Here is a 25,773-nt window from a genome sequence, read left to right on the forward strand (position 1 = left end):
TTGAAACTGATAAGTTTATTTCGTGCAAATACAAAAAAAAAAAAAGGCCATAAACTACTATTATAATTTTAAATGAAATTTTGATTCTTTTTCCCCCATACAAAGTCAACTACAAAGCAGATTCACTAATGAGATGAGAAAGGAAAAACTAAACCTAAAATCTATGCATTGCTAAAATTTTAATATAAAACTCTAAATAAAATCACTACTTACAGGTGTGATAAGCTGAATGTTTTCAGAGAAGCTAGCCATGTAGCTCATGATGTTAAGCTTTTGTGCCAATCTTTCCACTTTTGCAAGCTGAAAATTAGATTATTCTAATTACTACCTGTGAAATCTTATGTTACTAGATATATTAATATGTTTAACTTATTTTTTCGTGATAAAAAAGTAAATATCATTCTATCTAAAATGTGAAAATGAAATGCATGCCAGAACTAACTGTGGATGACTCATCAACATAAATGTTACATGCTCATAAGATCTTAACTGCAGCACTAGTACAGTTTTAAACAAGCACTGATGACATGAACCATATTTCTTATCTATGTGGTTAAGTTGATAGCTCTCATTTGGCAGAAGTTACAAGAGCAACCATAACAGTTTTCCACAGACAGCTGAGAAAATAAGGTGATCTGGTATATCTTCTATACTAATCTGATATTTTGGCAATGCAAACTCAGCAAAATTCGCCTCATAGCTAACACGTTGAGCTGATGCTGCATGTTATTCTACAGCAACTGAATAAGTTACAGGTAATCTGTCCTATGACCACTTCATTTACACACCTGTCAAATTCTGATTGTTGAAAAGCTGGAGATTGAATTTGGTATATTGGTTTAAGGCATTGGTTTAATTGGCTTAAAAAAAAAAACCAAAAAAAAAACCAAAACAACCAAATAGTAATAAAACAGAAATTCAATGCTTCCCTCCCCACACATGTAAGTATCTAGTAGACCTTTCAATTTATTCAAACTGTCAGCCTCAACTACCTGCAAGGAGAACTTTTTCCAGCAATCAATGACTCCCTGGCTAAAAGAAAACTTTCTACAATCTAATCTAGACTTCAAGCCCAACCATTTGAATTTATGACCCCTAGTTCTGTAATTCTTATAACAATGAGAATTCCACCTTCATTCGTTTTACTAATCCCTTTCAGAGCCTTGTAAACCTCATTGAGGTCACCTCTGAGATGCCTGGTTGTCAAGCTCTGTAGCCCACATAATCTTTCCTCATACGGTTGTCCTTCTGCCAATCTCGCCATTCGAGTTGCCAGTCAAGAAGTTCAATTCAAGAAGTCTAATATCATTTTCAGATGAAGTCTTCATACTTGAACACAATATTCCAAATGTGGTCTTACAATTGCCTTATACAGCGGGATTATGACCTCCCTATTTCTACAGGATATGTTCAATAAATCACCGATAGGATACCATGGAATTTCCTGGCTGCCTGTTTACACTATGCAGATATGAAGATTTCTGTTTATTCAGAAATCTTCATATCTGCCTGTATTGTAACTCCCAGCTCCCTTTCCTCCTCTACTGTTTTTAATTCAACCCAACCTAACATATAATTTATTTGTGGGTTGCTATTCTCCAAGTGTAAGGGTGTGCATTTAGCAGCATTAAAACACAGCTGTGACTTCTCTGACCATCTTTGAAGTCACCCCGAAGGAGTGCTGCTTGTTTGTTTGTTTGTTATTTGGTTTTTAGGAGCATTAGCAACTAAGGCCATATTGCTCCGGGATATGCGGTGGTCATTCCCTGACCTTTCCGTCCGCATCCTCCGTATTTGGTGGTGACGGGCTCGAACCCCGGTCTAATCAAGAAGCGTGTTGAAGGAGTGCCGCTTGGCACTTATCATTAATAACTCTGTCAATTTTTATGTCATCTGCAAATTTTAACGTTACGCCTTCTATCCCTTCATTGAGGTCATTTATGAAAATGAGAAACAACAGTGGTCCTTGAGGGACCCCACTCCCGATATTACATCAACCTGAAGAATATCCATTAATTACAACCTCTGTCTCCTGCCCGGCAGCCATCCAGCAATCCATCTTAGGATCTTACCAGTAATCTCAATCTGTTCAAGCTTATACAGTAACCTCTCACACAACGGACCGAGTGAAATGCTTTGCTAAAATCCAAATAAGCTGTTGAAAAATTTCCCTAAATGTGTCAAAATAGCCTACTAATTTAGTTGAGCATAATGTACCCTTAACAAAGCCATACTGTGTGAATTTCAGAATGCCATATCTATCTAAATGTCCCTGGATTGCAATCTTAATTATTGCCTCTAAGATTTTTCCTACCACTGTAGGCAGACTAACCAGTCTGTAGTTACCAACTTCGCTCTTAGAACTGCTTTTCTTTATTTAAGGTATTCTGGATTTGCCACAAGATAAAGTGTGAGACATCAAGATGGTTTCTGAGTGATTGAAATGCACTGAATGAATCAGTGTACAGGCAGTCCCTGCTTTACGAGTTCCTGGGTTTACGATTTTTTCCCCCCAAGTATTAACAAAATCGAAAATATGAACATTAATTGCAAAAAATGAATGTTAAACTTTCATAAATACCACTTTCAAACAACATGTGTACCTCTGATTTATGATATTAATCCATTCCAGAGACATCATCGTATTGCGAAAATATCATAATGTGAACCAAATAACACATTGTTTTTTCGTAATTCATTCCAAGACCTTGGAGATTGAAATTTTCGCTATATAACTAAGCTATTTATCCCTCTGAAAGGTCATTTTATAATGTAAATTGTATTATTTACCAATTCAAATCATTAAAACGCACTACTTTCAGTGTTATCATATGTTCGTTTATAAGAATCAATTTTGAATGAGTTTGTGATATTTTTCTAAAGCACATTTCTGGAGGTCACAACCATAAAACAATAAAAACAATTTGCACTTTCCAGTTTATTGAGCTTTTTTGTTATTGCAAGCAATTATAAATGGGTAGTAAACTCTATGTTATTGCATTTGCAAAAATACCGATAGCTGGAATTGTGTGGTTTTTTATGTTATTACAGCGAAATGTGTTTCCCCCTTTACTGAAATCTTCAATCATATAAAAAACATAATTAAATTTTCAGAATCTTCTTTTCATTCCTTTTTTTTAAGCTTCATAAACTTGTTACTCCATACAAATCATGTTAGTTGCAATCTCACTTGCACGTAGTGTTAGTTGCAATTTGTGTGTGCTGTTAAAAAATACTTATGCATGCTATCATGAAGTTTATAAAGAAAAGAGAAGATTATCTTGGAAACAAACACCTCTTGAAGCATTTCTGATGAAGAAGACAACTCCTTGTGCAACAAACTAATGAGTGCTGAGCCAATGAGTGATCAACGAGTGTGTATTTAGTCGATGATGATGAAGAATAAACATTCTTTAACATTTGTAAGTCATAAATATTTCTTTATTATTATAATTTGCTTGATTTTACAGGCTAAGTTTTCATTTCTTTAGATATATCAATCATTGTTTAAACAAACTAATTAGCTAACTAATTTCAATGTCGAAAACATGATCCCTGTTTTTAACATTATGTCTATGGGAAATAAATTGCTGCTTTATGAGAGCACACTAGGAATGAATTAACTCATAGTTGGGAACTACCTGTATATAATACTTTTGACAATATCCATTCCTTTTATATGTTCCAAGACAATATGTATTGGCTTCAGCTATGCTGTGTGTGTGTGTGTGTGTGTGTGCGCACACTTTATATTCTGGAATTCTTCATTCAAGGTGTTGAATTTTTTATTTTGATTTAATTATATACACTGTGTTGGGGCTACCTTGCTTATGTTTTTGGAGAATCTATCATTTCTCCCTCCTTTTTAATAATATATATATACAGTAATACCCCGAAGTTACGCGATAGGTGGGTCTGACGAAAATCGCGTAAGTCGAATTCGCGTAAGTCGGGGTACAACTTTGCATATAAATACATATAAATTTTGCTTAATTGGGACCAAGGACTAACAAAAACACTAGTTTAGAAGAAAAATATTAATAAAATTGCAGTTCTTTATACATATTAATACAAAATATGTATTAAAAAAACAAATGACTTACGTTAAAAAGTTATTTCGATGTCGATGGCTTCATAAAATCTAACAAATTCGTCTGACGACACAGCGCGTTCTTTTTTTCACGCAGAATTTCTTCGTAGCAAGCTAATAATTTTTTTATTCCTTGCTTTGTAGCTATAACGCGTTCTTCGTTGGAGTCTATGTTTTCTAAAATTTTTAAGCCCTTTACAATTGAGCCCTTTTCAATTTTCAACCTGTCAAGTTTGCAATTGTCATGTGCTTTTCGCCGTTGCTTCATTTAGGCCTGTAGTACGTGCAATATCACATGGTCTTTCATTTCGCTCAAAGCGTTTCACAATTTCATATTTTTTTCTCTATCGACAGAGGCGGACTGGCAATAAGCCTTACCGGGGAAACCCCGGTGGGCCAGTGTGATTTTGGCCATAAACCATAGTATGAGGCCACTATAAATTTTCCCGGGTAAGAATTTTTGACCCAGTCCGCCTCTGTTTATCGATAATTGCTTTTCTTTTTCTCTCTGAATCTGCAGTGTCTTCACCAGGACGCTTCCTTTTTATTTTTAGGGAATAAAGCACAATTACAAAACGAGGAGGCACGCTTGATACGCATAAACAAAGCTGCGCGCATGTAGCAACTGAATAAACAACACCATAAAGGCAGAGATACACTATTAACACCTCACATTTCTAGGGGTTACTACCATAAAACAATAAAAATCCAGTTGCGTTTCTGCTAGTGGAATCTGTTATAAACTGGTAGTAAACTCGATCTAATTGCATTTGTGATTATACCGATAGCTGGAATTGTGTTGGTTTTTACGTTATTATGGTGAAAGTGTGTTTCCCCTTCACTGATATAAAAAACATAAAAGCAGCAAAGTTGAATTTTGTTCATCTTTCGCTCTCATTCTCCACCGTCGCACCGTATATCGATAACATATGAAAAACGACCTTGAAGATAGTGGGCGGCAGCGTTGCCAAACGAAAAAATCAGGAACCGCGTAACTCCGAGTTCGCGTAAGTCGGGGTAGCGTAAGTCGGCGTATTACTGTATATATTTTTAAATCTTTCCTCCAAAACCCTAACTTTTAATCTTTCCTCCAAAACCATAAATTTGTATAGAAATGCAGTAATTTGATACATAATCAGTGTAGTCCCCTGATGAAATACCTGATTTATGTACCAACCTTCTTTAGTTTGCATCAAACGTTTTCTTTCCCTTAGGTATTTTATTATCTTCCCAGCCTCAATTTGATGCTCATTATTTTTCTTTACTTATTAATCATATATTTTACTTTCCCTTTCAGTTTCTCTACTTCTAATTGGCCTTTTGATTCAGCCTTTAATTTCAGATAATTTAATATCTATTTTAGGTTCTTAATTTTTTCCCTTTTTGTCCCTTATTCCTTTCTTTTTCTTACTTTCCTTCTTCTATTAGCCTCAGCACTTTGTGTTCTTTACTGCTCCATCTTTATGCATTTTTCTATTAATTCATTCTGAATTCAATCTTTATTATATATATATGAGCCAAAACATTATGACTACCTACATAATATGATGTTGATCCTCCATGTGCAGCCAAAACAGCTCGTACCTGGCGAGGTATGGATGCTACAAGATTTCTAAATGTGTCTAGTGGTATCTGGTACCAACACATAACCAGCAGATCCTTTAACTCCTGTAAGGTCCATGGTTGAGATGCCACAGATCGGAGTTGCTGTTCCAACACAAACCACAGATGCTCAATGGGATTGATGTCTGGGGAATTTGGAGGCCAAAGCAATACCTGGAAGTCTTCCTCATGTTCTGCAAACTAGCCTCAAACAATCTGGATGGTGTGGCATGGCACATTATTCTGCTGAAAGACGGCACCACCACCACCAGAGGGGAAGACCGTTGCCACGAAAAAGTGTACCTCGTCAGCAATGACGTTTAGGTAGGTGGTAGATTTCAGAGTGCCCAGCACATCATGAATGACTGCACCCAGGGTATCCCAAAGGCGACACCCAGGGTATTGCCCAAAGCATTAACACCGCCACCACTGGCTTGTTTTCATCCCATGGTGCACTCAGGTGCTATCACTTCCCCAGGTAAATGATGTACACATATCCGGCCATCCACATGGAGCAACAGGAAACATGATTCATCGGACCAGACCACAGTCTTAATTACTCAAGATCCAGTTTCGATGCTCACATGACCATTGTAGGCTCTGTTGTTGGTGAACTCTGGTTAGCATGGACACTCACAGTACATCGAACCCTGCTGAAAATGCAGCTGAAAATCAGCAGGGTTCGATGTACTGTGAGTACTGTGTGTGTTGTGACATTACTCCTATCACCAGCAGCATTCCTATTATCAGCGAGTTGCACCACAGGTGCCCTTCTGTTGCCATATACCGTCCGGAAGAGCCTTCACTCAACTCAAGTATTGATGAGCTGTGGTCGTCCAACACCTTGCTGGCGGTTCCGTGGGTTTCCCCTCCTTGGACCACTTTTGGTAGGTACTAACCGCAGCTGACCATCAGCACCCCACCAGCTGTGCCATTTTGACTGACCCAGTCGTCTGGCCATTACAATTTAGCCTTTGTCAAACTTGCTTAAGTCCGCTGCCTTTCCCATCTGAAGGACAAGAGTAACACGGATTAACGGAGCTCAGTATCAGGTGTTTTTTATACCATGTCCAGACCCGTGCACACGCCGTAGTTCACCTGCAGTTGCTTCGACTTGCATAATGACTCGCTGGTCATAATGTTTTGGCTCATTGGTGTATACAGCCAGGCCTCGCATAACTTGAGTTCGATTAAAGCGTTTTTCAGTTACTGCAATTTGAAAAAATTATACCACTTTTCACTTTATACGATGCAAATTTCCAGTTAATGCAATCTTTCTTTTTTATGTGATAATTGGAAAAGATTCCAATCGTGCGTTAAGCTTACCGCATGTCGGACAGGCAATAAACAACGTTTGCCTGCTGCCCACCTCAGTGTGCTCCATCAACCATTGGAAGAAAATATGTTACTTGTTTGTTTCCCGCTAATTCAGTCAATGCAGACTTGCGTTTAAAAATTCTAATTTTTAAATGAGCCAGATGAAAATGTTACCGCAAAGGAATAATGGTAAAAGAACTAGATGAAATCTTTCGTATCGCATAGAACCTCAAACAAAAGGTCTGAGGTTCTCTGCAATATTTATTTCGCCAGGGCCCAGAGAAGATTGTCGTCGGCTATCAGAAATTGATTGATGTAAAGAGAAAGTCAACACTGTTCAAATATTTCCATAACAAATTGTTTCTTCATTGTGTAATTTATGTCAGAGGTTCTCAAACTTTCTCGGTTCATGGTGCACTTAGTGTCTCAGTAATTTTTTCACGGTGCATCTAGACCAAAAGAAATACCTAACAGTTCCGTTTAATAAGTAGTTAGGTCCAAACAACTTAATAAGAAATGTTGAAACTATGAACTAACTCGAGCTAGTAGTCTGCGCGGTGTCCAACAGATGTCAAGTATCGCTGTGTTTCCCTCAAAAATTTTAAATATTCTGCGGTGCACAGTTTGGGAACCGCTGTTTTATGCAATAAACATTTGTTGGTGCATCAGCAACTTAGGCTATAATGTACTAATTACTGTCTGATATTTTCTTCGTTTTTCTTACAGGTGATAGGGGTTCAGATAAGGTGACATTTATCAATTTTAGGAAAAGAAAAATGTCATACATGTTCTCTCGATCTCCTAGGACACACTGTAGTGTTAACTGATTGCAATTATGAAAATGAGAGGAAAAAGCTGTTTTCCATTCTTTTTGATATTGTGGACATCCTACGATGATATGCTTTACTGTTAATGGGCATAAACAATTACTGCATTGTGGAGGGTCACTGTTTTTTAGTAGATAGCTGTGAATGAGGAAAGTATGACCAATGCGTAATCTGGCTAGGATGGTTTCTTCCTTTCTGTTTCGTCTCAGGCTGGATTGCCACTGTTTAGGTTCTCTCTTGATTTCAAAAAGTTTATTATTTGTTTGATCTTTCCACATGTGTGTCCACAGTTCTTTATATATCTGTTTGAAAAAGGACTTATGATCACTATAAGAAGTCCTGAAATTGGATGGCATCACATTTGTGGCAATTTTAGCAGCCTAAATCTGCCTGCTCGTTTCCTAAGATTCCAATGTGTCCAGGGATCCAACAAAATATTATGAGCTATCCATGTCCATGAAGTTCTAATAACTGTGCCCAAATTTTCTGTATCAAAGGATGACTAGGGAAGGATTTACACTGTAGAACATTAACAGTACTTAACGAGTCTGTATATATGATGGATTTAGTGTACGAGGGTTCTTTTATATTCTCTAGGGCTAGTAGAATACCATATAACTCTGAGGTATAAGTACTGCATTCTGATGGGAGCTGTCTGAAAATGGTTGCATTTGGTAGTAGTACTACAGTTGTGCCGACTTGATTACCGGTTTTGGATCCATCTGTGTATAGCTGAATGAAACTACTAAACTCAGTGGACTGAATCATATGTATTTGTCTAATGTTGATATAGGGGAAGTTATTCTTTTCCCATTGCTGAAAATGTCTATCAATATGTACAGGAGGCATTTGCCATGGCTGGGTTTCCATGCTAGTGTCCTGAAAAGTGTTAGTAAACTTCAGGCCCCAGCTTGTGATCAAAGCTTGAAGCCTAATGCCTGATGGTTTGTTGAAACACTGTTTAGTTTGATAGAGATTTATCCATTTTGGCATGCAGAGGCATTGCCACATGGGATGATGTGGGAGACTGCTGATTTTGGCTGCATAATTTAGTAGTAGAACTTCTCGCCTAAGGTGTAACGGTGGTTCACAGGTTTCGGTTTAGAGGCTTAAGATTGGTGATGTGCGAAAATCCCCCAGTGCAACTCTTAGTGCACTGTGATGTACAAGATCGAGCTGTTTAAATACACTCGGCCTGGCCAAGTCATATGCAGAAGACTCATAGTCTAACCGGGATCTGATCAGTGAGCGATATAGATGTAACAACACATAACAATCTGCACCCCATAATATGAAAGAAATTACTCTGAGAAGATTTAGCTTTCTAAGATAACTTGTACGAATATGTTTTATATGTTCTAACAAGTTTAATTTTTTATCAAGTATTAAACCAAGAAATCTAATACTAGGCTGGAAAGTGATACAATGAGAATCCAACTGAAGGTCTGGATCAGGATGTAAAGAACATTTGTAACAGAAGTGCACAGCAGTCGTTTTTGGTTTAGAAATGTGATATCCATTATTTTTGGCCCAAGAGACTATTTTGTTTAATGGTGCCTTATAGATGTCTTTCAATAAGTCTCATATTTTGAGAATGACATGACATGACATGGCAAGATTATCAGCGTACAAGTATGCATCAACTGTGTTAGGTATGCACTTGGTAATAGAATCAATCCTAATGGCAAAGAGTGTGGCGCTCAACACTGATCCTTGGGGAACTCCCTCTTCTTGTACATATGCTTGAGATAATGAAGAGTGGAATCGGACCTGAAAGGATCTGTTGCCTAGAAAGTTCTTAATAAATATTGGGAGATGACCCCCAGTCCAGATTTATGCAAGTCCTGAAGAATCCCCTATCGCCAAGTTGTATCAAAGGCTTTTTCGATGTCAACACATATCACGACTAGGTGTTGATTTCTTAGGAACACGTTCCGGATATTTGTTTCAGCCTTGATAATGAGATTAAGCATACATCTTTTTCTCCAGAAACCATACTGATTTGGACTTGGAATGTTTTGAGTCTCTAAAAACCATATCAGTCTAGCGTTAACTATTTTTTCCAATGTTTTTCCTAGACAAATGGTTAGAGGAAATACGATGGTAATTTTTGGGATCTGTGTGATCTTTCCCTGGTTTCGGGAAGGCCAGAACATAAGAATGGCAGCTAGCAGGGTAATACACCTCTAAGAAAATTTTGTTATACAGTTGTAAGAGGACAGTTAACGATTGTGTTAACTGTCCTCTTACAGTTAACGACAGTGACAGATCATGGTGTAATAAATTCCATCAGGACCTGGAGCACCATTTTTCACTCGTGCAAGTGCATTATGTAATTTAATCATGGTCAGAGGCAAATTATAAGAATTTAGGAAGGCAGTATTAAATATTTAGTTTGTATTTTTCTGTCTGGGATTTTAACAATTGAAATGCTGGTTCATACGTGGCAACAGCTGAAAGCGTTTCAAACGAAGTACCCAAGGCATTGGAAATTTATATAGGTTCAGAGATTTCCTTCCCTTTCACAAGTAGAATAGGAGAAGTTATCTGTGAGTATTTACCATTAATTCTTTTGAATTTTTTTCATATTGCAGAAGTATTTGTGAATCTGTTTATGGTAGAAGCATAATGTGCCCATGCTTCTTTTTTGCTGTTGTCTTATATGATGAGCTTTAGCTCTGGGTCTCTTAAACTGTAGGAGGTTGGCTGTGGTTGGATGTTTTTGAAAAAGATTCCAATATTTGTTCCTTTCCTTTTTTAGCACTGTTGCATGTTTCATTCCACCACATTTTTGGATGATGATTCCAGCATTGCCGTCTCGGATGCTTTCATTATTTTATCTGTAATGTAGCTTACTGCGGAATCAATTGTGTGGGTTGCTATGAGAAGACAGTATCTAAATGAGCTATTTCTTGGTATTTAGTCCAGTTAGCCTTCAAATTTCCAGGTTGTCCTAATTAGGGCTTGCAAATCGGTTTTATAAAACCGGTTAAATCGGTTTTCATATTGAGTTATTAAAACCGAAACCGAGCTTCTAAATTCTAAAACCGGATTCGAATATTTTCTTAGTTAGCCCTCGAATATAGTTTTTTTGTTACGCGCATTTTCTTTTGTTTGTTCATTTGTCTGGATCGTTCAACTGCTTTATGTTTTAAACATGTTTTTTTATTTTATTTTATGTTTAGGTACGAATCTCATGGGCAACTGGCCCAAATCTAGGATGGAATACCTTTTATCTTCCCACCTGTATCATGGCACGATGCAGGTGTACTCATTTATGACTGAGTGAGTCGGAGCGATAGTGTAAAAGAAAATGCTCAACATTTCTCCGTTCCATCTATCTTGTTCGCCAGGCAAGTTATGGAATGCGCCTTATTGATGGTTACCCACTAGAAACAGATTCGCTGGATATTGCATCAAATTTCAATCGTAGAAAGTTTTTTGCTTCTTTATTCGAATTAAACTTGCGATCAAATGTTCTCCAAAAAACAGCTTCACCAAATTTAGCTTTTATGTAATTTTGAAAATACAATAGATTTAATTGAGGGAAAAAAATTGCGAGTAAACAAATAAAAAATTTCTTTCATGAAAATTTTGAAACTTGCCTCATTTAGACTCTTCATTCAGTGCTTGCAGAAGTGATGCATAGTATTGTGCCTTTGTTATCTTCAATATTTTTATTTAAAATTGTCGGTGATATAAATTCCTACTAATTAATATTTATTACTCTTAATATGTCTAAGATGAAATTAAATGTATGGAATTATTTTGCTTGAAAAAGCAAAGATGAAGCACAATGTTCGAAATGTCAGAATATAATGAAGTCGTCTGGAGGATCTACATCATCTTTGATGTTGCATTTAAAGCAAATGCATCAGATTGACATTAAACAAGATAACAGTGAACCTCCCGTAAAAATGGTAAGAACATTAGAAAAATTTATCGTTAAAAAATCTATAGAAGAAGAGATTTCAAAATTAGCTGCTTTAGATGGATTTTCTTTTAATTCAATTGCCAAGAGTGAGTTTACAATCAAGCCTTCACCTTCAGAGAAATAAATATGATAAATTACCACCAGCCTCAGTGAATGGAATTAAAAATATGGTTCTGAATTATTATAAAACTAAGAAAGAAGAACTCATTCAGCATTTCAAAAATTCATCGGTTTTGGGTGCACGGTATTCATTGACTCTAGACGAATATACGTCTATACAAAATAAAAGGTATATGAATATAAATGTGCATTCAAAAGACAATCATTGGTTGTTAGGTCTTATTGGGATTAATGGTTCACTTGATAGCAGAAAAACTGAGCAAATTGTGAATGGACACTTGAAGAAATTTGTTTGAATTTGGATGAGGATATTGTTGTCTGCACTACCGATGGAGCAGCAATGATGATTAAGTTTGGCAAGAAAATTACGCCTAATCATCAACAATGTATAGCCCATTGTATACATCTGTCAGTTATATATGTACTTTATGAAAAAGCAATCAATTATAGTGCCACAGTCTCTGAGTCTCCCAAAGACAATGAACAAAATGAAAATAATGAAGAAAGTAGTGATGATGAAGAGGTTGAAGAAAGACAGCAAGGCATGCTTTATCAAACCGACTTTACCGATGAGCTCATTTATTTCTTCAATCCAATGGCCAAAATTGCACAAATTATTAATAAAGTCAGAAAAATTTGCAAGCTTTTTTGAAAATCGCCTACCAAAAATGACGTATTACAAAATTTTGTTAAAGCAAAATTTAATGGGAAAGAATATAAACTTATATTAGATTGCAAGACTAGATGGGATAGCACAAGACTAGATGGGATAGTCTATATGCAGTACTGTCAACTGAAGCTGTGTCTGACGATGACTGGAAAACACTTGTATTGCTATGTGAAACTTTGCGACCAGCTGAAATGATTCTGAAGACTATACCTCAGAAGATACAGACTTACTGAAAGCAGAGTCCTCAAAAGAATTTCTGCTTGCTAAGCTTGATACAGCAGAAAACCCATTTGCTTTAAAGTTTCAACAAAGCCTTTTGCAGCGTTACAATGCAAGACGAAATTGCCAAACTTTGGCTTTGCTGACTATGTACACAACCCCAAAAAGTTTAGGAAAAAGATTCAGGTTCAAGAACTTTTTGATTTTCCAAATAAGCAAGTTTTTAAAAAGTATGCTGAAGAGATTTATCAGAGATTATTTGCAAAACATTCCGAAGGAGTCTTAGTGTTGAATGAAGAAACTGAAAATAAACGAACCGTTCTTTTAGAAGAGAACAAAGACTCGTCTAGTTCCAATGTTGGAGATACACTCATGCGAGAGTATGTAATAGTGTAATAAAGAGATTAACTGAAGAGCCTTCAAAATATTCGAGTGAATTGGAAATCAGCAAAGAATTTAAAATTTTGGAGGTAACTAGCAGTAGAAGTGAAAAGCTGGAGAAAGTTTACAGAGCACTGCTGACCATTAAACCAACAAGTGTCCAATCTGAGAGAGTGTTTTCGATGACTGGTCTCTTTAACACAAAAATAAGGTTAAGTCTATCAGAAAAAATGCTTAATATACTGTGTTTTTTAAAGGATCATTTTCAGAAAAAAGCTGAGCAATAAATAGTAAAGGAATTTCCCCAAGCTGTTTTTTTTTTCATATTATTTTTATTTATTTATTATTATTATTATACGGCTTATTATTTTTTTTGTTTACTATACGAGAAGATAGTTTTTATTCAAAGGATTTGAATACAATTTGTAATTTTGTATAATCTCAAGCTGGTTACTTTTTTGGAGAATTTAAATTTTTTTATTTTTTTTACTATAAGCGGTGATAGATTTTGTTTAAAAGATTTGATTACGATTTGTACAATCTACCCAAGATAAAACAAATACCTGTGTTATAAGCTTTTAATTATTTTCCCTAAGTCTGAGAAAATCGGTTTTAAAACCGGTTTTAAAAGTAAACTTTGGTTAAACTCGGTTTTGAAATTTCTCAGTTTTATGCAAGCCCTAGTCCTAATGTTACTCTGAGGAGTAGAACTTATACGGAAAGTAGAGATGATAGGAAAGTGATCGCTACCATGAGGGTTATTAGTAACGGTCCAGTCTATGAGAGGAAATATCACTGGAGAGCATATTGAAAGATCAATAGCAGAGCTTAAGCCAGATGGTAAATGCACATATGTGTGAGCACCAGTGTTTAAAATAGTCAGGTTATGTTTATCTAAAATTTTTTCAATTATCTGTCCTCTGGATTCAAGATGTTGAGAACCCCATAGCGAGTGATGGCCATTCCAGTCACCCATAATGCAAAAGGGAGCAGGTATGTGCATTACTAATCATCTAAATCAGCAAGGGTGTATGTATGATTTGGTGATATATACAAGAGTAATGTTATTGTGATTCCAAAGGTGACACGGATCTGTAATTGCCTCTAAAGATGTTTGAAGGGGGATAGGTCTAGAGGGCACCAAAGAGTTCACTATGAATGCTACTCCTCCACGAGCTAAATTAGATGAGTTTCTATCTTTTCTATACATATTGTAATGCTTAACTGTTAGATATCGCATTTGTGAGATTTGTTTCTTGAATGCATACTGCAACAGGCTTATATTCAGATAGGAGATCGCAAAAGTCATCAAAGTTAGCATGGAGCCCACGAGAATTCCACTGAATAACTGTATCCATTGTTTGGTTTTAACTGGTGTCTGCTAACTTCCATGAAGTAGTTTGCTTATGCCTGTCTATTTTTCCTTTTTCCTTCTTTGAGAAGACTGGTCTGCTTGTGTCAATGTCACCTTCTGGATGAATTTCAAGAAATGTGTCATCTTCATCCACTTTTCCATCAGTGTCCACGGGATCAGATCTGAATGTGTGTGTGTGTGTGTGTCAGTTCTTTCAGAACTCTTAGTTTGTACTTTCGGTTGCTGATTGGGATTCTTATCTGGAGGTATTGTTACCGGTGTATTTATTTCTTGAGTTGCATATTTGGAGGGAGATTGTTCCTTTAATGAAGAAAGTAATGATTTCGCCCAACCAGATATAGAGATATTTGGAGGGACAGAGCAGTCAGTCTGAGTTGATATTGAGTGTAGCCATTGAGTAACTGAGGCATATGTAGATGATTTATTAGGAATTCCAAAGTGTTTCTTTGCCTCTTGATATGACACTTTGTTCTCTATCTTATATTCCTGAATGTTCTTCTCTCTTTTCCATTGGATACAGTCCTTAGAGAAGGCAGAATGATTACCATGGCAATTAGGACAGTTTTGGGTTTCATTTACTTTTTTTTTTTTTTTTTTTGGTAGTTGTTGCGCATAGGCTTCTGTGGCCATAATGCACCTCCCAAGGTTTTTGCAGTACTTTGATCCAAGCCCGAGGCGGGAATCGAACCCGCGACCTTTGGGTTGCCAGGCAGGCAACCCAAAGGTCGCGGGACCTTTGGGTTGCCAGGCAGGCACTTTACCCACCTGGCTAACCCAGTCGGCATTTCATTATTACAGTCCGTATGTGTGTTCTTTTGAACCACAAGTGACTACACCTCTGCACACAGTTTGCGAATGACCAAATTTTTGGCACTTAAAGCACCGGACTGGGTTGGGAATGTATACGGCTGAACTTGGCATCTGAGGTATCCAGCTGTCATAGTTGTGGGGAGATTTGGTGATGTAAATGTCGGTATGACTGTTTGAGTAGGGACAGACTCTCCATATTTTTTTATGACAATTCTTTCTGCATGGATTACATTTTGGTTGCTTAATTCACAGACAAGTTCATCCTCTGATACATTTATGAGATCCCATTCTGATATTACCCCTTTAGTTCAAGGTGGCATGTGGAGTAACCTTTGTGGGAATTCCACCAAAGGTAGATATTTTCAAGTCTTTCAGCATGTCTGTGTTCACTCATCTCCACTAATAAGTCTCCAGATCTTAGTCACTGAACCATTTTTGGAGGACCATCCACATTTTCGAGGCATTTCTGAATCAAAAATGGGGAGAGCTTAGGTTGGTCTGTGGAGGAATGTAATAATAAAAAAGAGTGGAGCAGAAAAATTTGTCCCTTCTTTTTTTGTTTTTTGGCATGGGATGTATTCAAATTATCATGCTCATCATATCTAATTGAATCTGGATCAAGAGATCCATAGGTGGACTGTTTTATGTTGTCCATAGTTGCTCCTTTTAGCCCCAAGAGAATGGATTTCTTCTCATAGATTTCCAGCCCTGCCATGTGGAGGCAGGAGCGGTGCCACCAGTGACCGAGCGATAAGGTTGTTAGTGCGTTAGTAGGTTAGTCTTATATACAAGAAGAAAGGTGGCTTTCCTTTCTGTTGAGTAAGCTGACTTCTTTACTTTAGAAGAGCAAAATTATAACTTCGGAAATTAGAAAATAACGCTCAACTACAATCAATCGCTCTTTTAAGAAAATTGCTAGAGTCACTCACTTGGCACTTGCCCAATAAATATTTAATTCCATAATTATTTTCATTATATTTTACATGGTGTACAGTTAAAAAGTTTAAAATTTTTTATGGACATTCCTGAAGGTCAAGGACCAATTATAATTTTTCCTATTGATTATTATATTTGATTAATGCTTTTCCGTTTTGTTCGACGTGCTTGCGGGATGAATTAATCACATTAATTGAGGTCAGCCTGTACACACACGCACGCACGCGCGCACCTGCCTCTGTCCGTTGTTGTAATTTGCATTATGTTCGAAATGATGCAGTACTGTTCATGTCTGTTGTATCCAGTGGCCCTCTGATGTGATTGGATGCAAAGGTCCTCTGTTACTGTTCCTTGTCTTATATCTATTTTCTCCTGTGGTTGGTTTATTGTGTCATTTTCTTTTGTGGTTGGTTTACTTTGTCATTTTTTTTTTTTTTTTTTTTTTTTTTTTCCCTCTTTTGCTCTGGAATTCTCTCCTTGGCACCAGTCTAAATTTACTATTTATTTGGCTATATTTGCCATATTTTTCTAAAAAAAATTTTTTGACACATATCCCTACCATGAAATAAAGAGAAACAGATCACACACATGCGTGCATGGAATCAATATATATATATATAACCCCAGGGGCTCACATCTGGTGAGTATGGACTTGGCACACCTAGGGTCCTGAGCTGGATATCATCATTCTTCTCTTTCTTGGTGATTCGGTGCCTCCGTAGCCAGGTGGGCAGGAGCGGCAGTGCGTAGCACACGCTTCTTGATTAGACCGGGGTTCGAGCCCATAACCACCAAATACGGAGGATGCGGAAAGATTAGAGAATGACCACCGCATATCCTTGGAGCAATATGGCCTTAGTTGCTAATGCTCCTAAAAACCAAATAACAACAACATCTTGGTGATTCCGTTCTACTTCTGACTGACTCTCTCTCAGGGTAACTCGGAAATTTTTTTTGGCTGGTGCAGCATAAGCCCCAGGCTTCCTTGCACTATATGTCTAGTAATAATAATAATAATAATAATAATATATATATATATATATATATATATATATATAAAACACACACTACATTTCCTTGGAAGTTGTTGTGCTATTGTGATGCATAGATGATTTTGGAACCATCTAGGTATACAGAAATATAATTTGAGTATTGAGCACTGATGGATGATTGAAGCCATTGGGAATTCTCTTTGGAAATGGATGTTTTATACCATGGGTGTTTGAAGGATGTTTGAAGCTGGAGATTACATTTGGGTAACATAATCTCCAGTACTGTAATGTAATTTGGGAATCTGGGGGACTACTTCTTGATAGAAGGTTTTGATAATGAGTTTTCACTCAGACTTGGAAAGTACAATGTCTCAGAAAAGTTCTCAACCATAATTTTAAGATCTCAGAATTTCACAGTTTCAATGTCAAAACAAACAGTAACTTGGTGTTCCAACTTTAGAAAGGCATTTCTTGTGCTGTTTTCCATCATTAGACATACTAGTATGTCTAGTGATGATCTGTTTCTCTTTATTTCATGGTGTGGAATAAAAAAAAATACATATGTGGAAATAATAATATTATTTTATTTAATAATGATATAATAAAATAATAATATTTTCCACATGTATGGAAAATATTAATATCTTCTATATACTATACAAGTCTCTTGTTAACCATTATTTCCAGAATTTTACAAAGGCAGCTAGTTAGTTGTTGTTATTTGGTTTTTGGGAGCATTAGCAACTAAGGCCATATTGCTCCGGGGATATGCGGTGGTCATTCCCTGACCTTTCCGCATCCTCCGCATTTGGTGGTCACGGGCTCGAACCCCGGTCTAATCAAGAAACGTGCTGCGCACTGCTGCTCCTGCCCATGGGAGGTGCCCAGCTAGTTTAGTACTATAAGTAGTAAAATTTGGGTTAATGGAATCTTTGCCAGGTTTAGGGAATGCAGGTATTACTACATGTTGCCAATGGTCTGAGAATGCTTGATTTGATTTTTTTATGGTGCAAAACAACAAGGTCTGGGAATGCATTTTCCATATATATAGCAGACTCTCAATTAATCAGGGCACTTCAAGACTCCAAATTAAAAAAAAAAAAAAAACCTCAACTAGAAATCATAAATATACAAATGGGTATAAGCAGATATTTTGCAAGTCGTAAATAAGCGACAAGAAGCAGCGTTATAAGTCGTCATTGGGAGATTAGGGATGTCGACGTTTTTTTTTTATAGTAAATATATATATATATATATATATACACACACATATATATATATATAATTTTTTTGTTTAGAAATTGCGAAAATGATGGGCAAATGCAAAAGAGTTGCACTTTCAGTTAAAGAAAGACTTGAAATTATTCAAAAGTTTGAAAATGGTGCATCCGTTAAATCTCTAATAAAGCATTATAATATTGGCGACCAAACCATACGCGATATTGTAAAAAATAAAGGGAAGGTCGTATTGAACACACGAGTAGTACGTGGTAAGTTTTTTTATCTATCGCCATATTTTTTTTTTTTTTACGTAGTTTGCTGAACATTTTTTGATATAGTAAGTCCCCGACTTATGCAACTACGGATTTACGCAAATTTTTTTTCACTCAATTTTTTATTATTATTTTTTTAGGATTGTAAAATTGAAAACAACAAAAAAATAATAATAATAAACAATCAATAACGATGATCACGGCATGCACGAATTACACAAGTGAGATCGGAGTAAGAAGCAGAAAAATAGGAAAGAAAGAAAGAGAAGATTCTTACAATTATGTTTTTTTTTTTTTTTTTTTTTTTGACTGTAAATTTCAGTGAAGGGGTCACACACTTCACCATAATAATGTAAAAACCAACAGAATTCCAGCTATCGGTATCATTCCAAATGCAATAAGATCGAGTTTACTACCCGTTTACATATATATTGTGATAATAGAAACGCCCAATAACCTGGAAAGTGCAAATTGTTTTTTATTTTTTGTTGACCTCCAGCAATATGTGCTTTAATAAAATGTGAGCTTGTACGGGGTAATAATAGTGAGTTTTCGCCTTAACCCTGTGAAGTTCTTTACAGTTCGTTTTGACCGTTATTATGGTGCCAATTAAGAGAATAAATGAGAGTGCTACTAGGAAATCTACCAAGAAAAGGAAAGCGATCGACTTGGATCAGAAAATTAAACTAATAAGAATGCATGAAAATGGTCAAACATTGACGAGTATCGCACTGAATTCAGATTTGTCAATAAAAATATAGTAGCAATATGTTATTAGTCATTCCCGAGTTATGTAAAACTCGATGAAGTAAGAAGTCCTGGAATGTATATCTTACGTATGTTGGGGACTTCTGTATTTTTGGATTAACCGGGAAATCGATTATCCGGGATTTGTTTTTTACCATCTATCCTGGAAAATCAAGAGTCTACTGTAGGTCTTATTGTGTAATAGTGGATATAAGGACTTTTCATGGAACTGTTTTATCATCAGGGAACATATGTTATCTGGACCTGTTACACTTTGTTCAGATGAAGCTAAGGCATCGTGTAGTGTATGTATTATAAAAGGTATATTATATTGCTCGTTGCTTTTTGGGGAAAAAGTTTACTCCATACTTGTTAATTTATTTTTTAGCATTTTTGAAATGTGGCTGTGTATGATTTGGTTGCTGAATATTTTGCAAATGTTTTTCCAATGATATCTGCTATCTTCTGAACTCGGCAATGTTTTGCCCTTCCCAACATATTATTGGGAAGAAGAAGTTCTGGTATTAATCATTCAATTTCTTTTATTTTATTCCAGATCTTCTGTTTACTTGTTCGATTGATTGATGATATATATTAAATCAAAGATTCCTTTTTACTGGAATTTTTGATATGTCATGCTTTTGGTAAGGTTCTTTTATACTGAATAAGAGTATTTGTAGGTTTTCTAGGAAATCATTCCAAGCAGTATTTGGCTAATTGATATTCTGTATTTCACCATACCTCACCATGAATTGTTGAGGAGGCTTCCATCCTGTAGTGGGTTGATAATGGCTGCAGTTTGCCTTTTTTTTTTTTTTTTTTTTTTTAATTTTACCATACTATTGGATATGGTGGAAGTTTTGTGGATGTTTGGGAAATTGTGTTTACTGCTGCATATAATAATATTTCAGTTATATATTTAGCTGAAACAGTGAAACAGTGTTGGATTGTTTATAAGCCCAGAGTTGCTAATTCTTTGTATTTTTCCCAGTTTGCCCTTTTCTTTTGGGTTTCTGCTAGGCATCACAGGTGTTCTGCTTTTTAGGGTAATGATTATTGGAAAATGATCACTATTCAATGGATCACTGGTTGTTTTTCATATAAGGATTGGGTACAGTATGGATTAACATAAGATGAGATCAACTGTAGTGCTAAAACCTGTAGGGAGGTGGGCATATGTGGGTGAGCCATCACTGAATAGTGATAAGTTGGTCCATTGTATGGCCTGTTTGATCTTTAACTAGATTCTCTATAAAGGATGATGTATATTTAGATCCTCAAGATACATTATGGGGGCAGTACATGTGTAATTAGGTCAATAAGTTGCTCAGACTATATGTTCATTTGGAGGTGAACAGAGTGAGCAGATTGTAATGTATATATCTACTGCTGTTTGGATAGCCTACTGGTTCCAACAATGTGGTTAGTTGAATCTGCTGAGCTAGAATGCATGGACTAGTTAAGATTGCTACTCCACTGTGAGCTATTGCATTCTATCTTTCCTGTTTACAATATAACAAGATTTTGCAACTGTTACACTGAGGAGGTACAGTGCCTGTACCCCTACAGTTTAAGGTGTGTCTCTTGGAGACAGACAGATTGGTGCATATTTTGTGAAGAGCTCACATGCATCACAATGTTGGTGTGAAAGCCTCTCTGTAGTTCCTTTTTTTTTTTTTTTTTTTTTTGTTAGTTCCTTCAGGTTGTTTACAAAGGGCTATAACTTCTTATGTTTATCTATTTTCATTTTCTCTATTTTTTGGGATGTCAGGCCTTTCCACATCCATTTCTTCATCTGTAAATGCTTTGAGGAGTCATTCATCTTGCTGATTTTTCATGTACATCCATTTGAGCATGAGACTGTATTGCACCACATTTTTCTTTTCTCTCGTTTATTTAGTTCCAGGTGGGCTGTTTGATGAGACAGATACACGCATATTAAATGCCAGTTCTTGTAAATGAAGTTAAGTATTTCTTTTGCTTTAAGTAAGAAGAAGAATTTCTTCGGTGAAATTACGAAGTCCATTTGAGTTCCTATAGGTTTATTTTTGTGGATTGTGTTGTTTGTTTGTTATTTGGTTTTTAGGAGCATTAGCAACTAAGGCCACATTGCTCCGGGGATATGCGGTGGTCATTCCCTGACCTTTCCGCATCCTCCATATTTGGTGGTCACGGGCTCAAACCCCGGTCTAATCAAGAAGCGTGTGCTACGCACTGCAGCACCTGCCCACCAGGCTATGGAGGTGCCTTTTGTGGGTTATCTGGGTGTAAAAGTATCTAGTTGTTTCATTTGAAATTGTAGGTAGGATTATTTTCTTGGTATGTTACTTTATGTTCTATTTTGTGTTTTTGTATCGATTTTGCTTTTTGCCCAAAGGTCCCATTTCCTAGGGAAAACAGGATGATAGCCTGTGCAATTAGGGCAACTAGGTTCTGATACTGAACATTCTTGACCATTTTGCTTTTGGGATCCACACATGGCCCAAGTGGGGATTCTTTGGCAGCTGGTTTGATATGTATGGTCTTATACGGCACATCAAAAATCCAGTTCTGACTTAATATAACAATTCATGCGGGAGTGATATTTCCCCTCTCTTTTCACAGCTATTCTTTTCACTCATATGACTCTCTGATGTTTCATCTTCCAGGACATCAAGAAGCTCCCATTCTGAGATCACCCTTTTTTGACATATTGAGTGTTCTGTATAGGGTGACAGTAATAGGCAGTCCTCCAAAATTAGTTATTTTCAGTAATCGCTCCGGAAATTTTCGATAAGTAGTTTCAACCAATATATCTTGTAATCAAGTCTTTTTACTGATTTAGGAGCTCCAGTTATTTCCAGCAGGTTGCCAGAATCAGAAATGGTGACAGTTTTTAGAGCATGGTATACATGTACACTTATATCAGTTTTTCCCTTTTGTGCTGGAACTGGTGTGTGTGTGTGTGTGTGTGTGTGTGTGTGTGTGTGTGTGTGTGTGTGTGTGTGTGTGTGTGTGTGTGTGTTTCTCCCCCCCCCTCCCTTTTATGGTAGCCTTGGGAGGCCTGGAATAGTTAGGGTTAGTATTAATCATTGTTTGCTCTTTGTGGCTATGAGGGGCAACTTTTCTTCCAGCCCTGCCATGGGGAGGCAAGAGCAGTGACTAAGTTAGAGAAATAAAAGATTAGTAAATTAAAATATTGGTTAAAGAAATGAGTCTTTTCTAGATTAGTTGAAGTTATATTTTATACTGTATAAAAGGTACATTTTGAATGTTCAGACTTATGAAAAAGTCAAAAACTTATTAGGGGCATTTGAAAAGGTCATGGCCTGAGTATGAAAGAGTAGTGGTACAGTGTTAAAATTTTCTGTACTTGAGGTATAACACTTAAAAGTAGCCCACCAAGTTTCACACAGTTTAAATAGCATCTTTTTTAATTACAGGTCCTGGAAGTCAAAAAAGTTGTGTGAATGAGGAAAGATAGACAAAATAAGATGTGATGCAGTCATCCAATATTTGAGGGGAAAAAGAAGGACTAATGCCAAAGGCAATTAGTGAGGATGTAGTTACAATACTGGGGGAGGATGCTCATTCCTATTTCGTGATTAAGAAGTTGGCAGCAGAATCTAAATGAGGGAGGGAGAGCCTGGAAGATGACCTACACTGTGAAAGGCCTGCAATGTCCGTCACTCCAGAAATTGTTGACAGTATACATAATCTGGCGATGAGTGACAGTTCAGTACATTGCTAATGTCTTAGGCACTTCATCTGAACATGGATACAACATAATATAGAGGTTTTTGGTATGAAAAAGGCATCAGCACAACGGGTCCTAAAGTTGTTGACAGCAGATCAAAAATGCAAAGAGTTGCTAAGTCAAGTGAACATTTGCATCATTTACAAGCATGCCAGCAAATTTCCTTGCAAGGTTTGTAACCATGATGAGATTTGGTCCATCATTTTCAGCTAGAGAAAAAGGGAGCAGTCCGAAGCAGAAACAGCTCTTTTCTCCCTCCAAAGAAAGCCAAGTCGATTCCTCCTGCTGGCCAGGTCACCACAATGGGTTATAGCTTAGAATTGCTGTGATTACTATCATCTGTACCAAAGAGAAATGGTACATTTTTTTTAGTGTTATCACAACTTCTTCTTTCCCCTCACTGTGCAATATCAATACTTGCTGTTTTGTTCTTCTACAACCATACTTTTATGCTATTTCACTACTGGAAAACATTATTTCTGAACAATACACCTGCATGATTAGCACAACTTCAGAAAGGTTATGTTCTACAATAAATGACACAAAATAAACATTTGCCATATATGACAACATTCATTGTCACAACAAAATACTACATCTACTTTTGCACTTCTTGCACCAAATGCCTATCTTATGATTAGGTGCTTGCAATTGTGGACTTGATCACATTTCCTACTGCTTGATCAAAAAATTATCTACATACTGTACATAAGAAAAATGTTACCTTATTAGATTTTAGAAAACCTTGCATATATGTCTTCTGAAATTTTATGTTGTTGTTATGGGGATTTGATGGCTATAATGCACCTATTCATTTATAATATAAGAAATGAGAAATTTTTGTAAAATCAGAAATGATTAAAAAGTCGTTTTTTTGAGGTAGATTAAAAATTCTGATTTGCCTTGTCACCAATGAGATTCTCTAAAGTTATTGGTTTATCAAGATTTACCAGTGATAGCATGGTTGAAGTTTGTGGACACTGCGGTGGATTGTCTCCTGTGAGTAAATAAAGGTGGGTTGGATGAGTATGACCTATTCTTGCCCTTGAAAGGACTACTTTTTATTTCTTCTCGTCTTGATGTTCGGACACTGGAATGCCAAAGATTTGGATCCTGTTTAAATTGCAGAGTTTATTATTTAGTTTGAGAGTGCCAGATTGTTGTCCATTCTGATAGGCATGCATAATGATTTGTGCGTAGTCTGATGCTGGAACAGGGATATTTGTTAAATCTAAGGTGGTTCGATTTTTTGCAGCTTTGTCAACAAGTTCGTTGCCCAATATACCAGAATGTGCTGGAATACAACAGCAGATTGAAAAACACCACTAGTTGGTGGTGTTTTTCAATCTGCAGTAAGAATTTTCTATTTTCATCAAGAACAGGGTGAACTTTATCTGAAGAATTACATAATGCTAAGATTGAGCTGAGGAAATCAGTGTAAATAACAGATTTTAAAAAGACTGTCAGAACAGAGATTTTCTAAAGCTAATTTAATTGCATACAGTTTGGCTGAGAAGATACTGAATTCAGATGGAAGGGATGCTGAAATAGTGGTATTCGGAAACATTGCGGCTGCTCTAACATTTGAATTAGATTAGAGCCATCTGCATACATTGGAGGAAAATAAATATATCTTTTATTGTGAACAGCACAAAGTTGTCTGACATTTGAAGCTTGCAAAATATTCTTTCCCCATTGACAGAGGTAAGTGTCATTGGTTGGTACAAGAGGAGGAACACATGGTGGTCGAGTACAAGTTGCTACCTGTTGTACAGAATGGATGGAAGCATTCCAAACCTGCATCAGTTCAAGAAGGTGAAGACCAGCTGGTTTTACTATGCTAGGTTTATTTCTGTACAGGTTTTCTAATGGTGGATTGAAAAGGTACGACTGAATGGGGCTCATGAGCATTAATATAAAGGCTATGTGCTGGCGATGTTCTGAATGCACTGTCTTGAACTGGATCAAGCCACCGTAATGGACTCATTCTGGCAGAATCATAGATGGGAGCTCTGTAATCAAGACGGGCTCTGATTAATGCACTGTATAATAGAAGTACGATCTGCACCCAATGTCAGGGCAGATAGTGCTCTAAGTATGTTTATCTCTTTTAGACAGGCAGTACGTACTTTTTTTAATATGCTCTAAGAAATTTAGCTTGTTGTCCATAACTAATCCTAGAAATTTGATGTTATTACTGACTGGGATGGAGATATTAGAGATTTGAAGTTCAGGATCCGGATGAAACCCGCACTGTCTACAAAAATGGATAGCAACTGTTTTCTGCTGCGAAATCCAATAGTCAATAGATGCTGGCCCATTGCTGTATTTTATTTAGTGATATCTGCAGCTGTCGTTCAATAGATCCCATGTTTTGGGAATGACAGAGATGGAAAGGTCATCTGCATAAAGGTAAATCTTGACAGTATTTGGAAGTTGTTTAGTGATAGAATCTATTCTAAGAGCAAAAAGAGTGGCACTCAGTATTGATCCCTGTGGAACACCTTCCTGAATGAAAGTTGTA

At 36.6% G+C, this 25,773-nt stretch overlaps 1 protein-coding gene across 1 annotated transcript in view; it reads right to left on the reverse strand.

Moving 5' to 3' along the window:
• The window catches only part of Frl (formin-like protein), a 708,708-nt gene that overhangs the window by 277,029 nt on the left and 405,906 nt on the right, over positions 1 to 25,773 (reverse strand). The window contains exon 18 of the mRNA XM_090382384.1: positions 214 to 300. Coding sequence (XP_090238510.1) covers positions 214 to 300 — 87 coding nt within the window. The remainder of the gene's footprint in view (positions 1 to 213; positions 301 to 25,773) is intronic.

Source organism: Mastigoproctus giganteus, chromosome 1 (genome assembly GCF_048544385.1).
Source record: "Mastigoproctus giganteus isolate SK-2022 chromosome 1, ASM4854438v1, whole genome shotgun sequence".
In the NCBI taxonomy this organism is placed as follows: domain Eukaryota; kingdom Metazoa; phylum Arthropoda; class Arachnida; order Uropygi; family Thelyphonidae; genus Mastigoproctus; species Mastigoproctus giganteus.